The 18834-nt window shown below is 36.3% G+C and overlaps 1 protein-coding gene across 3 annotated transcripts in view; it reads left to right on the forward strand.

Moving 5' to 3' along the window:
• Nucleotides 1–11813, forward strand: part of LOC139820032 (odorant receptor 13a-like) — a 32389-nt gene extending 20576 nt beyond the window's left edge. For 2 of the 3 annotated variants that reach the window (XM_071789945.1, XM_071789946.1), the window contains 8 exons: nucleotides 8261–8380; nucleotides 8666–8783; nucleotides 9016–9289; nucleotides 9408–9530; nucleotides 9632–9722; nucleotides 9925–10064; nucleotides 11459–11591; nucleotides 11679–11813. In XM_071789945.1, the coding sequence (XP_071646046.1) occupies nucleotides 8324–8380; nucleotides 8666–8783; nucleotides 9016–9289; nucleotides 9408–9530; nucleotides 9632–9722; nucleotides 9925–10064; nucleotides 11459–11591; nucleotides 11679–11729 (987 nt within the window). In that variant the 5' untranslated portion in view covers nucleotides 8261–8323 and the 3' untranslated portion in view covers nucleotides 11730–11813. Of the gene's footprint in view, nucleotides 1–1222; nucleotides 1406–8260; nucleotides 8381–8665; nucleotides 8784–9015; nucleotides 9290–9407; nucleotides 9531–9631; nucleotides 9723–9924; nucleotides 10065–11458; nucleotides 11592–11678 lie in introns of those variants that run through there. The other variant, XM_071789944.1, reaches the window with a different exon arrangement.
• The last annotated feature ends 7021 nt before the right edge of the window (nucleotides 11814–18834 follow it).

An 18834-nucleotide genomic window follows, 5' to 3' on the forward strand; every position in this document is an offset into this window, starting at 1 on the left:
TGTAAACGTAATAATAGTTTTATCATGTATCAGAAATGTTTCTAAACTATTATATCTGCAATATTTCTTCTGCAATATTGTAGAAATTCACTGCCTGCAATTCAATTTTTCATTACCTACACAATCTTTCAGAAATTTTTCAGAAATATTTTAAATGCAATGTTGCGTTTGATATGTTACAGAAATATTATTCGTGCAATGCAAACGTAATATTACTTTTATAATGTTTCAGAAATATTTCTGAAATATTGCATCTGCTACATTTTTTTGCAATATTACAGAAACTTACAAATATTGTAAACAACTTTCTGAAAGATTTCAGAAATACTGTTAATGCAATATTATAAAAAACATGATGCAGGTACATTTCTGAAATATTTCAGATGCAGTTACAAATGAAATGTTAACGAAATATTTCTGCACCATTTCCGAATATTTCAATATTTCAGCAACATAACATACTGAGTGGATAATAGCAATATCAAAAATTGATCTTTTTTATTCTGAAAGTGATGCCTTATTTCACAATGTTCACGTGTTACATTAGTTACTTACAGTGTGATGATGTCATAAAAATAATCCGTATATTATTTTCGGAGAAAATCTTTTATTGCATAGTGGAAATGCTCATGTAATTTTTCCTTTCTAATCATGAAAATTTCTTACCGTTCTTTTAAACTTCTAAGTTATAATCAAGTAGACGATGAGACGATCCAAAAATCATGTATCATGTGTGAATTCTAGAATCTACATTTTATCAACACTGTATACCTCTTGACAATTTTACTTCAATCCGACATCCTATATAAATTTCGAAGTTTATAGAAATTAGGCTGTTACATTACGTTGAAGTAACAACATTTCATCTCACATCGTTCATCACCTGTGCTATTTATTTTTCTTTTTTTAATTGTTCAAAAGCAATATAAAGTTTAATCATTTCCAAGACTAGATACTAAAACGAAAGTATTCACTAGGAGTCGCGTTTGAAACTAGTTCGCAAAATACACGTACTAATACGGAATATGAAAGTAAAAGAAAATGTTTCCTCAAAGAGAAGCTATAACAAAACAGCTTTAAAAATGTAAAAAGGAAAGGATTGGAACACGGGTAAATAATCACTCGCTTATTCTTCAGTACAATTACGATGCTATTGCCGAATAGGGAATGAAAGGAATCGATAAATAATCTCCCGCGGCTTGTCGAACACATAGAATAGTTGATGTAGTCCGCAATCTTCTTACTCCAAAAAATGATCCACAAGAAAGACGTTGGACGAAACCGATACGCTGTTCTTAAATTATACCTGACCATCTCAGGATTATGGCCATATCATAGTCTTCGCGACAGATATATTTGCTTCGTGCCGTTGTTTGCATTCTGTTTTATTATTGTGATACCTCAGGTATACATACATTAAAAAATTTACAGGAAAAAAATTCTTTATAGTCTGTTTATTGTGCTGCAAGGATATCGATTGTATGTTTTCTTTCTTTGAACAATCAAAAATCCAACATATTGATTATTTAACATTTTAACCAACTGTATAATCAAATATACATACGCACGCGCCTGTTAAATTTAACTAACTCAACATGTGATATGTATTTCAAAAAAATATATGAAATCTTTAAATTGCGTCAATTGCAAAGAGAATGTATATATTGCTTTAAAAAATAATTGTTGTGCAACGACTTTAAATAGTATATTGTGCACCAAGGGAAGAAAGCAGCGTTTTTCAGACGAGTGTGAAGTTTGCCGCCAGAGCCGAAGGCGAGGACAACAAATCACACGAGTCTGAAAAAGCTTTCGACCCGAGATGCACACGATATTTTTCACAACACTTTTACGAAAAGTTCGACTTCCATGCCTAGAGAGGGGCGAAAGTGGCCATTTCACGCCAGGGCTTACTTTCCTCCCAAGGGAAGAAAATTGATACTTTCCACCCGGCATTGCGGGCGGAAAGTGGTTACTTTCCGTGAAGGTGTTTTGAAAAAAAATAAAACCCAAGTGATACGTATCTTTGTATTCCCATTCAGGGATCTTCCTATTCCAACTTTTGGCGCTGCTTTTTTACTTCTGTCGCATTCCCCCTTAAATTATGTTTATTGTTTTTTTTTATCAAAAATTTTAGTACTTTATTTCGAGGTCTAGCAGGGCCAAGTTCTTTATAAGAAAAATTTATTTATTTTATTTTAATTAAATATTTTTATTTTGTACTGTTACCTCTTTAATTCTTTATAATTAAAATGTTTTTTTGTAATATTATAATTTTGTTAAGGAGAATTAAAGCTACTACAACTTGAGTTGGAATAGGAAGACACTTGAAAGGAATACAAGATACGTACAACTTGGGTTTTAATTTTTAAAAGCAGTTGCACAATTATTTTTTAAAGCAATATAAACATTTTCTTTGCAATTGGCACAATTTAAAGATTTCATATATTTTTTTGGGATAAACTTCCGAAAACGGCCCCCTTCCGATTTCGATGAAACTTTGTGAAAAGCTTCGTTTTGGGTCAAAATGAAAGCCCTTAAAAGGAATTTTGGCGACTCCTATGATAAAGCCATTTTTTTAGATAAAATGATAAAAAATATAGGAAAATCTTCGTAATTCTACAGGATGTTATAAATTGAATATATACTGTTTGTATGCGTGAACTATTTCGGGACTACCGCACCTCCCCCGAAAGCACGGGGGGGGTGTACGTGAACCTCGGTTCACGTGGAAAGTGTATGCGTGAACTATTTCGGGACTACCGCACCTCCCCCGAAAGCACGGGGGGGGGGGTGTGCGTGAACCTCGGTTCGCGTGGAAAGTGTATGCGTGAACTATTTCGGGACTACTGCACCTCCCCCGAAAGCACGGGGGGTGTGCGTGAACCTCGGTTCGCGTGGAAAGTGTATGCGTGAACTATTTCGGGACTACCGCACCTCCCCCGAAAGCACGGGGGGGGTGTGCGTGAACCTCGGTTCGCGTGGAAAGTGTATGCGTGAACTATTTCGGTACTACCGCACCTCCCCCGAAAGCACGGGGGGGGGGTGCGTGAACCTCGGTTCGCGTGGAAAGTGTATGCGTGAACTATTTCGGGACTACCGCACCTCCCCCGAAAGCACGGGGGGGTGTGCGTGAACCTCGGTTCGCGTGGAAAGTGTAATATATTACAAAGCATATTATTTATGTATTCTGCTGTAAGTATATAATAAAAACATTAAATCATTAAATACAAACAGTATATATTCAATTTATAACATCCTGTAGAATTACGAAGATTTTCCTATATTTTTTATCATTTTATCTAAAAAAATGGCTTTATCATAGGAGTCGCCAAAATTCCTTTTAAGGGCTTTCATTTTAACCCAAAACGAAGCTTTTCACAAAGTTTCATCGAAATCGGAGGGGGGCCGTTTTCGGAAGTCTACCCTTTTTTTGAAATATGGGAGACCGGGGCGGAGTCGTCACCGAAGCGGAGTCGTCACTACAAATTATCTCGAAATCTGTATGTTGTGTGAACTCGCCATTAATATTGTAAACACTACTTAGGGTGCCCATGTGATCAACGGAGTTTAGTGAGATTATATGTCATGTTGTGATTTTCATAAAGGTAAACGTGTTTTCGGAGGTCAAAAGTAATATTTTTTGCGCGTTAAAAATTTTAATTACTTTAAAATATTATTTTCTCTCCGAATCTCGAGATAAGTGATTCTGAAGAGTAATGCATGCTGAACACGAATCCAGTTAAATTTTTTTATTTTTGTTGATTTCTAATATTTTATGAGCGAACAAACTTAAAATCTGTGTCAGGGACGAAGTCGTCACTAAGCCATATCATGGAGACTTCGGGCGAAAATCAAAGTCAAAGAAGCAGCAGTAGTCGGATTCCGGCGAGAACTTGAATAATACGTGCTGCGTGTGCTCAGAGATGACAGAATAGAGCTGACGAGAAACAGTGCATTTCGTCCTAGCGTAGGGCACATAAGTGTGTGTGCTTTTCTTGTAATTATGTTCCGCCATTGTGTTTTTAATTAATGTTTCCATTTTTCTATTAAAAAATAATTAATAAAATGTATCCTATCATTTTTTATAATCGGAATTATAAATTTTCATTTAAAATTCAGTCCGAGATTGAGGTGACGACTCCGCCCCGGCAATTTTGATACTTCAATTTTTGCACCTCTGTCGTTTACACTCTATACCAGTTGAACAAAGCGACGTAGACAAAAAATGTCCTTATAAATTTTGTAGCCAAGGGTTCACTCTTTACAACGGTATACCACATTTTACTAAAATTATTTAGTTTGTTGTTAAAAATCGATCGGCACCGAAAAAATAATGACGACTTCGCCCCGGTCTCCCCTACATATTACTTGGGTTGAGTTAGATAATGCAATTTTTCACAACACCTCCACGGAAAGTTCGACTTTCCATGCCTGTAGAGAGGGGCGAAAGTGGCAATTTCAAAGTGGCAAACTTCACATTCGTCTGAAAAACGCTACTTTCTCCCCTTGGTGCACAATATACTATTGCGATATAATAATTTTATTAAAGTACAACATACATTGTGCGTGTACTTGATGCCTTTTTTTACCTTTTTTGAAAAACAATTTTGTACTGATATCACCCATTTTGTAGTGTTAAGCAGGTATCGGCAAAACAAATTTCTATTTTTTTTTTTTTAATTATTCACGAAATTAGCAATAATAACAAATTTAATTTTTATTAAATTAACAGTAATTAGTCACAAACAATTACTCATTACGTAAAAATGAATAATATTTAGGTAAAAGTGAATAATTACCCGAGAAAAAGAATTAGATCTGCCGAGATATGACCATATCTGGTTCATCAAATCTGGCCAGATCTGCAAATTGTCTCTACCAGATCTGACCAGATATAATTAAAAATCATGAAAATATGTAAAATGCTACCTCAGCTCAATCTAAGTGATGTGTGTGTGTGTGTGTGTGTGTGTGTGTGTGTGTGTGTGTGTGTGTGTGTGTGTGTATATATATATATATATATATATATATATATATATATATATATCATACTATTATATAAAACCCGACTGTTTGTCTGTCCGTCCGTCCGTCCGTCTGTCCGCGAACTACTCATTCGTTAGTGGACCGAATTTTTATCAAGGGTACATGAAACAGGGGTAGAATTTCCCGGGGAGTGCCATAAAGTGTATAGTTTATTGCTACCGATTTTCTAGAAACCGATTTTTTTAATTCTTTCAATTTTTCCTGAAATAATTGACCGAATCTCAAAGAATCACGTATGAAACAGGGGTGGAATTTTCCGGAGAGTGCTATAAAGTGTATAATTTTTCGTTACCGATCTTTTTGGAAGCCGGTAATAGAAATTTTTCCAATTTGTCGGGAATTAATTGACCGAATCTGAAAGAATTGTATATGAAGTAGGGGTAGAATTTTACGGCGAGCGCCATAATGTGTACAGTTTTTGTTACCGATCTTTTTGGAAACCGGTTTTTTTTAATTTTTCGGGACATAATTGATTAAATTTCAAAGAATTATACATGAAGTAGGGGTAGAATTTCCCGGAGAATGCTATAAAGTGTACTATTTTTTGTTACCGATTTTTTTGGAAACTGGTTCCAAATGATCATATCTCAAAGAATTGTACATACAAAGTAGGGGTAGAATTTCCCGGAGAGTGCTATAAAGTACATAATTTTTCGTTACCGATTTTTTTGGAAACCGGTTCCGAATGATCATATCTCAAAGAATTGTACATACAAAGTAGGGGTAGAATTTCCCGGAGAGTGCTATAAAGTACATAATTTTTCGTTACCGATTTTTTTGGAAACCGGTTCCGAATGATCATATCTCAAAGAATTGTACATACAAAGTAGGGGTAGAATTTCCCGGAGAGTGCTATAAACATAATTTTTCGTTACCGATCTTTTTGGGAATCGGTATCAGAAGTTTCGAAATTTTCGGGAAATAATTGATCGAATTATAAAGAATTGTATATAAAACAGGGGTAGAATTTCACGGGAAGTGCTATAAACTGTAGTTTTTCGTTACCGATCTTTTTGGGAACCGGTATCTTTTTGGAAATCCGTTACGAAATTTTTCCAATTTTTTAGGAAATAATTAAGTGAATCTCAAATTGTATACGACAGAATTGAACTTTAGTCGATAAAAAAGTAATATTTTTCAATTTATAGCATTTGAAACAGAGAGAGAGAGAGAGAGAGAGAGAGAGGGAGAGAAGGGAGAGAGAGCAAAAAGAGAGAGGAGAAGAGAGGGAGAGAGAGGGAGCGAGGAGGGGGGGAGAGGAGAGAGAGGGCGAGGGAAAGGGAGAGGAGGGAGAGGAGAGAGAGGGAGGGAAGAGGGAGAGAGAGGGAGAGAGAGGAGAGAGAGGGAGAGAGAGGGAGAGAGAGGGAGAGAGGAGAGAGAGGGGAGAGAGAGGGAGAGAGAGGGAGAGAGAGGGAGAGGGAACGAGGAGAGAGGGAAAGAGGGAGAGAGAGGGAGAGAGAGGGAGAGAGAGAGGAGAGAGGGAGAAAGGGAGAGGGGAGAGAGAGAGAGAGACGAGATGAGAGGAGAGAGAGAGAGAAAGAAGAGAGAGAGAGAGAGAGAGAGAGAGCGAGAGAGAGACTATTTGCGTGTCTTATTACATATGTCCTCCGGGGCGAAGCCCGGGTAACCAGCTATTATATCATACTATTATCTATATATATAAAATAGAATGTCTGTATGTATGTTCTTTATACACTCTTAAACTATTCGACCGAATTTTTACCATAATAATATAAAATAGGGGTAAAATTTTCCGGGGAGTGTTATAGAGCGTATAGTTTTTCGTTATCGATCTTTTTGGGAACCGGTATCCGAAATTTTTCCAATTTTCAGAAAATAATTGACCGAATCTTAAAGAATTGTATATAAAACAGGGGTAGAATTTCCCGGGGAGTGCCATAAAATGTATAATTTTTTGTTACCGATCTTTTGGAAAACCAATATCAAAAATTTTTTTAATTTTTTGGGAAATAATTGACCGAATCTTAAAGAATTGTATATAAAACAGGGGTAAAATTTTCCGGGGAGTGTTATAGAGCGTATAGTTTTTCGTTACCGATCTTTTTGGGAACCAGTATCCAAAATTTTTCCAATTTTCAGGAAATAATTGACCGAATCTTAAAGAATTGTATATAAAACAGGGGTATAATTTCCCGGGGAGTGCTATAAACTGTATAGTTTTTCGTTACCCATCTTTTTTGAAACCGGTATCCGAAGTTTTTCCAATTTTTCGGGAAAGAATTGACCGAATCTTAAAAAATTGTATATAAAACAGGAGTAGAATTTCCCGGGGAGTGCCATAAAGTATATAATTTTTCGTTATCGATCTTTTTGGAAACCAGTATCAAAAATTTTTCAAATTTTTCTGGAAATAATTGACCGAACAGAAAAAGATTGGTTACGACATGTTTAATCCATGAACACTCCTTATGTTTGTTCACAATAAGGATATTGAAACATAAATGAAGTCGTTTTAAGAAAAACGACTCCCGGGCGAAGCCCGGGTAACCAGCTAGTATACATATATATATATATATATATATATATATATATATATATATATATATATACATATATATGTATCGTTGAAAAAAAAAGTTGCTCCAAAATGACACCCTAATATATATATATATATATATATATATATTAGGGTGTGTCATTTTGGAGCAACTTTTTTTTTTCATTTCACGAATAGCATATATACTTGCAGAAAGGTAAAATAAGATACCTGTTAAAGTTTTCGCCCTTAATATTAATATTAACAGGTCGCTCACCGCGATTTTTTATTTTTCATTTAGTAAGATAGAAAAAATTTTATAACTATCTAACAAACAGTAATACAGCATTGCGCCACATAAATTTTCTGTAGTAAATTTACGGCTCTACAAAAAAGATCTCTTATCATTTTTTCATAAATTCAACCTTTCAAAAGATATTCAAAGTTAAAGTTTGATAAATTTTATAAAACTTGTTTTTGCTTCTTATGAATTTTGTATCATATCGACTATCAAAAATTATGAAATAATCAATACATATTTTTGTAGAAAATTTAACAATCTACAAAAAAGGTCTCTTATATTTTTTTCATAAATATAACCATTTAGACGATATTAAGGTTTACACTTGGAACTTTAAACATATAAATGTCTAACCTTTTAAAAATTCTAAACATGATTAATTTTTTTATTGCATATTTCTTTACTGTTCAAAACAGATACTTTACTTATTAATCGGCTCGTTAACTCTCGATGACGTGTTCGAATGTGTGCCATCGATAATGATCAGTATAATATTCAGCTTTAAAATATTGGTCATGATGTTAAATAGTGAGAAAGTAAGCGATGAATTGTCGGTGTTGCATTAGCTCTTAAGGGAATCCTATAGTGGCAATAGTTTTCGACATTATTTTATTCTAAATAATCCTCATAAAATACCCCCGCCCCCGGGGAGGGGCGGGCGGTTATGCCGGACTTTTACCGGCTAAACCCCCCCAGGTGTCCCTCACGGCACTTTTAGTTGGAGGAGTCCCGGGAAACGTACTGATCCTTCCGGGATACTATAGGATCCCCTTAACTTCAGTGCGAAAATATGTTACAATACGCGCGAGTATGTCTTTTAGGTAAGGACTTGTCTTAATATGATACAAAAGAATTGGCTGTCAGTAAATGCAGATGTAGAAAGGACTATTCTGCAACGGCATACAAGCTATGGACAACATCTGATGACATTTTATGCAGGTATGTACAATTATATAATTATAGAAACTTTTTAACCTTTTGGATTTTCACATATGTACATAAGCGCGCATTTATCATATATTCTCCGCAATCTTAACGAAAATTTGTCACTGAATTTAAAAAAAAGCGTAAAAACATTTTTATTGCAAAAAATCGAACTTTTTTTATGTTAAACATATATATTAATATGTGTATAGCTTAAAAATCTTGCCATGTATATTATTTTGTTTAGTTTTTATGCATACTACGGCATGCCTTTTTGTGCTCAAACCAATCCTGTTGACTCTGATGTCAGACGATATCTTCAACGTGACAAAATCTTCTATACTATTTGCATCAAGATTGCCTTTTCGCGTGGAATATGGTCAGAGGTTCAATCAACACTTTTATCCAATAGCAGTGCATTGTTACACGGCCGTATTCGCTCATTCCTTCGCCACAATCGCGGTCGATGGCTTGTACTATACCCTGATTCAGCATGCTTGTGGAATGTTCTCAATTATTGGGTAAGAACGATCTCTCTTGAAAAGGTAGGGATGCTCTCCTTGAATTGCACTCGATTACTTCGGTGACATATCGAAATCTGCTTCCCAAAAAATGTTGACATTTCCGGCGACGTTACAGAAACGTGCTGGAAAACATTGGTAAAAATAGCAAGGACAACTTTGATGCGAAACCGGACAAGATAAAAGACGACAATTACAGCAAAACTTTGCACTGTTTGCGTAGACATCTTCTTGTGATAGAGTACGTGTGAAGAAATATCGTGTAATATCGGTACCCACATTTCTACCGTTGATCATTGATATTTACAATATCAATTATAATCATTCAGTGCCCTTTTACAGATTTGCGGAACACATAGAGTCCTTGTATACGAAGATATTTCTGCTCAATTTCAATTTAAATATGATCGGTGGCAGTTTAGCCGGTATACAAGTACGTATCAATTTTATTTTTATATCACAAGTACTTTCGAAGCGAACGAGTATTCTCTTTATTTCGATAAACAGCAAACGAAAAATTTGAGAAAAATAATACCATATCTTTGGTAATCGTCTTCATTAACCGCGGTATGAAATTTCGACTAGTCAGTGCAACAGCCGAAAGAAATATGAAAGCAGTTAAATATGTATTTTAGGTATTGATGAATTTAGACAAGAGCGCAAATGACATTGCTGGACCTGTTACTATCTATATTGCACAACTCATTCATCTATTTCTTCATTTCTGGCAAGCTCAATGTCTACTGGATTACAGCATCCTTCCGTACGAGTCTGTGTAAGAATACAAATTCATTCAAGTCATAAATCTAATTACCTTATTTTCTTAATTTTTCCTCTGTTTTATGTCACCAATGAAATTTTAAGTCGAAAAGGTGATTTTTTATGCTCTTGGCGTATTTACAGTTGTTATAAATAATCGCTTACAACTACACTTCAGTTCTGTAATGTAATTGTAATTCTTTTATATGTAACACATACAAGATTAATCAAAACATAGATTTTATAATTTTTTCTGTTTGGTTGATCAGATAAAAAATAAAAAAAATTAGAAACTTGCACATCGCTTCCTCATCATTACAGATCGTTACTATTGCTCCTATTTTATTTCGCTCACAAAGCTCCTCTTATGAGGAAGCTTGTATTTTATTTGATGCATAATTATTAGTATTTATTAGTTTAGCTTCCTCATAGAGAAAGCTTTATGAGCGAAATAAAATAGAAGCAATGGTAGCAATCTGTAATAATGAGGAAGCACTGTGCAAGTTTCTAATTTGCACACTTTTGTTCATTTTAAATTGTTGGAGACCACACGTTACGCTAGCGTGTCGACAGAGTGCGCCACGTCCGAAGGGCAGTACGTGCGCGCCACGACAACTACAATCGATCTCAGGCCCTTGTACGATACGTCTCGCTATAATAAATATACGTATTTAGCATACTTCTTGTGTTCATCGTCTATACATATTTGCACACTCTCGTTCTTATACAAAGCACAACATAAATTTAACCTTTTATGAATTGAAAAAGGGTCAGCTTAGTAGCACAAGTGGGGTTTTACAATTGACGCAATGTCAAATCGATAATGACTTTGGAAATTCAGGGTACATGGTCCATGTATGGACTTTCGCATATAGACCTTTGATCGCGTATAAAGCTGGATCTAATCAACCAAATCTTAAAGAATTATATATAAAATAGGGATAGAAAAGACTGAAGACTATAATAAAATTAGAAATAGACCGATATCTCAAAATTTGCGGAAGTGAGAGCAACCACAAACATTTCTACAAAAATTCTAAATTTTATTAAAAAAGAACCGCTTTACCGATCATCGCCAAATTCAATCCCAATCTTCCTTACATAATACTCTATTAATTAAAAAAAATGCATCCCGATATCTTAAAAATTACGGAAGTAGAGCATAAACGGACAATAAAAGCGTTAATTACACACACACACACACACACGCGCGCGCGCGCGCGCGCGCGCGCGGACATTTTGTACAGAAATGATTTTTCAACGTTTTAAAACATTCTAAATACTTTGCCAGAGATACCTGAAAAAAATTTTTCCCGAAAACAAAGCTTCTTCTACAAGGAAGCAAAAATGAATACTTGTCAGATTTTATATTACTCGTCTTAATCTTAATTTATATTATTTCGGTTATAGCTGCAGGGCGAATTGGTATTATACTTCGGAAAGATGTCGAAAACTCCTTCTCCTGATTTTGAATAGAACGACATCACCGTGCAAAATCACCGCTGGCAAAATAGTAATTTTATCCATTGAAAACTTCACTATGGTAATTATAAATTTATATTATTATATTTTCAGGTTCTGTTGTTATACATAATTCCACTTCACTAAAAAAATCTTTTACTTTTTGAAGGTTGTAAAAACATCGCTGTCTTATCTCACTATGTTTCGCTCTCTCCAATGATGATTTGGTGCCTCTAAGTATTTATTCAATATCGTCTAAGTTGAAATATACCTTCTTTATGCAATAAAAATATAATATATTATATGTAAACTTTCTTGTGTTTCTTTGTAATTTCTGGTTTTTTTTTTTCATAACAATTCCGATATGTTAATTATGCAACGTCTCATTCGGATGAATATAATGTAGTAGCGTTCTGCTGCGCTATCCTCAACAAGCAATTTTAAAGTTTAAAAAAAAATTTTTAAAACTCTAAAAAGTATATAATAATACTTTTAAAAATTTCTTTTAATTTGTTGAAGTCGGCGGCAAATTAATAATACTTTTCAGAATTCCTTTCAATTTTTTAGGTCGACGCCAAATTAATAATCAAGAAATACGGTAGTGTCTAGCGCCAAGTACGCGCGGAGCGAAACGCACCGTGACTCATTTACGCGAACGCACGAGTTGCAAATACCCGAGATTTTGAGATCTCAATAACGAGTAAATGGATCAAGTTCTAAGTAGGCTTGATCGATAGCTTGAGGTCAATTTATATAATAAGAGTCTTTATTTTCCGTTACGTGCCCTACGAGCGGAGATATTGCGATGCAAAGTCCAAATGTTGAACATTTTTATTTAAGGAACGTCCACGTCGTCGGACAAAAATGGCGGCTGGTGTGTCACTTTCCCATTTTTGACACGAAAGTGCACTCGTGCACTGTCGCAGTGCGTGACAGTTTGTACGGTTTGTACGTACATACGTGTACGTTCTGCGCTCAGTGCAGATAGTGCGTTCATTCAGCCGGTTCAACGCGCTGTCATACTATTGTTTACGCGAGCGTTACTTCTGTAGTAACTTACGATAATTCCTTCGCGTAAACGGGGTTTTGTAACAACTTGCGATAATTTGTGACGATACGCGTATTCGTCACCAGCGCTACGGCCCTGACGGCCGCCTAACACTTGTTCAGCGTACGGCCCTGTGCCCGAGCGGTGGGGCAGCCCCCACCACACTCGCGCTCGGGGTATAAATAGGGGACTCGAGCCGGCTCGAGTCACCAGTCCTGTCCGGCTCCTGCTCCCGACACGACCACTTTCCGAGACCGCTCACTAGGTTGAGTGCCCCCAACCTCTTCCTCCGTACAGAGAACAGGCGCCCCCGTTCTTACTTGGGTGCCCCCAGGGTACGGGCATCCCCAGCTGGATGCCCCTGGTTGGTTCTACCTGCCCTCTCCTGCCTCTAGGACGGGCGCACCCGACCCTTTCCGCCGTACGGAAGACGGGTGCCCCCGTCTTCAAACCGGGTACCCCCGGTGTACGGCCCCGCTCAGTCGGGGGCGCCCGACCTGACTACCTGACCGTCCGTATAAGGCAACTGTGCCTCCACAAATCCGTCCGCGTAACCGTACCAGTCCGTATAGATATAAGTCCGCGTAGATATAAGCCGTACCTGTCCGCGTAGATAAAACCGTACTTGTCCGTAGAGATACTTGTCCGCGAGTCCGCATAAACACGAGTCGTGACACTGCTCCGCGCCTCCGCGTCTGTCTGCGAGCATATCCGCGATCAACCGCGAGTCGGCTGAGCCAGCGTCAACGCCCACACCTACATGGCGAAGCGACACACAAACACACACGCACACTCACGCCTTCCATCTCAGTGTACGACAAGGAGAAGAATAAAAGATATTTTGTGTAAAACTAACCAGTGTCTCCACGTTTTCTCATCCTGGCCCGGCGAGCTAATTCCGTGCGGGAAAACGCGGCCGTTACAAATTTATTCCGTGTAAACGAGTGAATTATCGTAAGTTACTACAGAAGTAACGCTTGCGTAAACGTAAGTCAGTTATAACCTAGAAAAGGATAAGTGTGTAATAGTCGTGACCGTCGCCGCGTCGTGACAGATAGTGAAATATATATAAGTATTGACCGTAGAGAGCTGATGCCGAAAAGATCTTTAAGAAGGAAGGTGTATCCACAAAATTGTACACATGCTGTCTTGTAAAAGTTATCAATCTGTTACTACGTTTAGGCGAGCGTTACTTCTGTAGTAACTTACGATAATTTTTTCGCGTAAACGGAATTTTGTAGTAATTTACGATAATTTACTCCGCGTAAACGAGTGAATTATCGTAAGTTACTACAGAAGTAACGCTCGCGTAAACGTAGTATGTATGTTTACGCGAGCGTTACTTCTGTAGTAACTTACAATAATTCACTATTCACCTCAACAAAATCATGAAGAGTATACGGAGGTACCATCTATATAACGAGTATAACGATAACTTTTCAAAGCACTATGATGTAAGTTGATACGTTGCAGTTAGAATAACAATTTTTAATAAACAACGGACAAAATTAGGCATCTTATTGTTTTAAATTTTACAATACATAACATGGAGTTTTATGCAATCTTAAGTTAAAACCGATTTGTCTGCGTAGCAAGTGGGTAAAATTACTGATGATTATAAGAACTTTATTAGTAAATCAGCTGTGCTTCATTATTGTAAACATAAATTACTGAGGCCTTATCTGAGGCTATTGGGAGTAATGGAACTGAGACCAACTAGCAGCGATGACTCCGATGATTTTTTACGATGTTTTCATACTGTGCAAGTTACTATATTTATGAGTATTGGATATATTTTACAATATATGGCTTGCTTCAGGTAATTTATTATCCTATTTTTACATACGTTATGTATCATAAGAATAATACAAAGTGGAAGATATAGAAGAAATTATATATAGTATATATAGGGTTGTGTGGGGTGATGTGCAACATGGGGTGATGTGCAACGTTTCCGATTCCTGGTCTGCACGTCGACATTTGACAGAACCGCATACTGCCATGTGTTTGTGTCGACAGTACCTTGTTTTAGATAAATAACTCGCGAGATAGCACGCACCCTGGTTTGCTGTACGAAAAGCGAGTTAAATTTCTCGAGCTGAAAGTTTTTTTTGCTTTTCACATTCATAGTGATTTCGTGAATTGGTTTTAGTCATCTTATAGGTAAATATTTTTATATTGTTAGTTTTTCAAGTGCTTTTGATAATCCAAAGCGATTTTGTGATTTCCTTACATTGTGTTGGTGTCACGCCAGTCCGCGCAAAATAGCTTCGTCTCCTTCTTATATTTATATTGGCTCCTGCCTCCAATACGAGGTCACATTTGAACCAGCGACCTATAGATCCGGCTCGAAGGACCACAAAAATGTTCGAGAGCACGCGGTAGCGCGGTGTAGCGCGAGGTAACGAGACGATCACAAGTAACGACACAGCAAATAACAGAAAAATAAATGTATTTACAAAATGTATAGTGTTCTTTCTTTCCAGCGAAGAAAGCGAAGCCGTGAGAGCGCACAGAAGTTATACGGCAAAGCGGTGAAAGCAAGCGCGAGCGACTATCTATGCGAAAAGCGGTTTAAGCGGTATAGCAAAGCGGTGTACTAGCGGTGATCTGCGAGCGAAATCGATTCCGCGGCGCAGCGGCGGTCCTTTTAACACCTCCGAGGCGAAACTCCCTCCCGGCAGATTTCCCAAAATTTCAGGAGGGTGATTGGCCGTCGGAACCCTACGTCATAGAGCTGACGTCACCGGTTTCACGTGGCGATTCGACGGAATCGTCACCTGTTTTCGCGTGCTTTGTTTATAACATGGATCTTTCCCTTGTGCTAGCGTTGTTGTTTGACTTTATTTGCGCGACCGGTCAGCCGTGGCTGTGTTATTGCTAACAATTAGCGAACTTTCCGGAATGTACGAAAGATCCATGCTATAACGTGACGAAAATTTTGAAGCAAAATTATTTCGGCGATTATTTTATGGAAAGAATGCTTGCGCTGACATGCAATCGAACGCGATTTCTTTATGATGCGACTGATCGCGGTCTCAAACAGCTGTAAACCAAAAATACACAATGTGACTTCGATGTGACCCTACTTGTGAGTCAATCGGTCTTGCCTTCACTGGCCGGATCAATGTTGGGTCTTGCCTTCACTGGCCAGATCAATGTTGGATCTTGCCTTCACTGGCCGGATCAAATCTTGGGTCTTGCCTTCACTGGCCGGATCAGTGTTGGGTCTTGTCTTCATTGGCCGGTACACCTTGGGTATGCTAATGCCGGCGGGATTGTAAATTTAAGCCTTGTAACTCGAAAAGTACTTCATGAAAAAATACTCAAATATATGGTTTTGAAAAGCTCTTTAGGTAAGCTACAAAAATATGCAATAAAAAATAGGAAGTTCCATTCAAAAACAAACAAAGTTGAACTCCATATGACCTCGGCACGTTCACTCAAGGTTAAACCAATGATACCATCTTATGTCCCCCTTCGAACCAAACAACTTTTGTCTGAAACGTTTTTCTGTATCTTTCATATTTTTCGAGATATTTGCCTGGGGCGATTAAAATGAAACACCCTATATATATACACACACACACACACACACACACACACGCGCGCGCGCGCGCGCGCACGTACACGCCCACACGCGCACAACTTTCAAACTCCATAACTCAAAAAGTACTTAATAAAAAAATGTTTTATCATAGTGTTTTAAAAAGCTCTCGAGGTGAGCTATTACATAAATATGTAATAAAAAATGGAGGTTTCCATTTAAAAAGTTCAAAAAAATTTTTACGGGACCTTGATAACACTCTTCAAGGTCATACTGACATTACTATGTAATTACTTGAAACCCTACAACTTTTGTATAAAACACTTTTCTCTACAAACAGTATTTTTGGAGATAAACATCTGTAACACTTTATTTTGTCCACTATATATATACTATTCTAATACTGTCACTGTCGAGATAATTATTTGCACTGCGATCCCTCTCCTTTCTCCGAAATTAGGACGACCAATGCTTTGAGAGCGTTTTGAGTTTACGTTACGGTAACGTCCCATACAGCACATGTAGATACTAAAAACATTCGAAGGATATCGCAGCAGTATATTGCGTACATCCTTAAAACATTCGAGATACGTACTACGATTTACTGCGGACATACTGAAAAGATTTCTATGTCCGCATTTTTCCAATTCGTATATACTGAGAATATTTCGCAGTAAATACCAAGAACAGCACAAGTACCAATATATAGAACCAAGGATAGAATGTGCACGGTATATATACTTATTATGTTAGATTAAATTAATAAAATTATGTTTGTTGTCTTCTGCACTGTGCTACGTGCGGTATAAGGATCACTTAAGGCGACTTAAGCTGATCCGCAACAAACAATATCAAGGTTTAAGGGGCAAGACCACCTTAAACGACTGAAAATCATAGGTATCTTTTGCAATTTTTGGGGGAAAAATTATTAAAAAAATCAAAAATTAGTTTTAAGGAACTTATTCTACATGTTTTGAAGAATACACAAAAATTTTTTAAAAAATTTTTCCCATTAAAATGGCGGCGCTGGAGCCGTCTCACGTTCGGTGTTTTTTAGACGAGAGTCCAATCGGCGTGCAAAATTCCTCCTAAACGGTTTGACCTGGAACAAAATAACAATAATTTTTGTTTTCTACATAAGATTTACTGGGGAAGTACATAGGATTATTTAGAAATATTGATTTTAGTGGAAATGGTGCACATCTGAAAAAAAGTTCCGATTTTGACCGTGAAAATTTTGTTGAAAAATTATCTGTAGAATAAAAAATTTTTAACTTAGCGTAAAATTCATATGTACTTCCCCAGTAAAGCTTATGTAAAAAACAAAAATTATTATTTTGTTCCAGGTCAAACCGTTTAGGAGGAATTTTGCACGCCGATTGGACTCTCGCCTAAAAAACATCGAACGTGAGACGGCTCCAGCGCCGCCATTTCAATAAAAATTTTTTTTTTTTAATTTTTGTGTACTCTTCAAAACATGTAGAATAAGTTCCTTAAAACAAATTTTTGATTTCTTTTATAATTTTCCCCCCAAAAATTGCAAAAGATACCTATGATTTTCAGGCGCCTAAGGTGGTCTTGCCCCTTAAGCATTTTGCAGCATCTCGCAGGCTCGTCTCTTATATTGAACGCTTGACGATTTTTAATTACGAGAAAGTACGCCGCGTGGCGGCAGCGCATGTTACTAGCGTGATAGTAGATTGAGTCAAATTGAATTTCTATAGGGTGAGTTATTTTAATCGATGCAGGCAAATATATCGAAAAATATGAAAGATACGAAAAACTGTTTCAGACAAAAGTTGTATGGTTTAAAGGGGGACACATGATTCCGATAAGAGTCATGTCGTAGATATCATAATTTTCAAGAAATTTTAAAGGCAACTAATTTCTTAAATGGAATTCAATTTTTTCCTTGAAATAAAAGTTGTAAATCTTGTCGAGACGTTTTTGAAACATAATAAAACCCTCCTTCGTTAAGAATTTTCTGATATTTAAAATTTTGTTATATTTTTAATATAAAAAATAAAGTATCTCGTAAAGTATTCACTTTTCTATGACTTTAACTTCATACTTTTATTCATAGAATAATAAAAAAAAGCGAATAATAATATTATTTATTACATTTGTAATTTTGCAAAATTGCATGTGTCTATAAAATGCAATCAAATTTTCTAATATATTTTTTCTATTTTTTTGCAACAATCGATTTCTTTCATTATTCTACGTATAAAAGTATAAAGGTAAAGTCATCGAAAAGTAAATATGTAAATACTTTACGAGATATTTACATTCATATTTTATAATAAAAATATTATGATAAAATTTTAAATATCTCAGGAAATTCTTAACGAGAAGAAAGAGAACTTTAGTATAGTATTTTGAAAACCTCTCGACTAGATCTACCACTTTTATTTCAAGGAAAGAAATCAAGTTCAATTTAAGAAATTAGTCGCCTTTAAAATTTCTTGAAAATGACATCTACGACATATGACTCATATCAGAATCATGTGTTCTCCATTAGACCATACCACTTTTGTCCAAAACATTTTTCCATATCTTTCATATTTTTCGAGATATTTGCTGGCGTCGATTATAATGACTCACTCTATATTCTGAGTAGTATACAAGAATTAAAAATAATATATTATTGTGAGATATTACAAGTACGTCCTGAGAATTTACAAAAAATAATATACTACTGTGAGATATTACAAGTACGTCCTGGGACTT

The sequence above is a fragment of the Temnothorax longispinosus genome, chromosome 10 (genome assembly GCF_030848805.1).
Source record: "Temnothorax longispinosus isolate EJ_2023e chromosome 10, Tlon_JGU_v1, whole genome shotgun sequence".
NCBI lineage: Eukaryota > Metazoa > Arthropoda > Insecta > Hymenoptera > Formicidae > Temnothorax > Temnothorax longispinosus.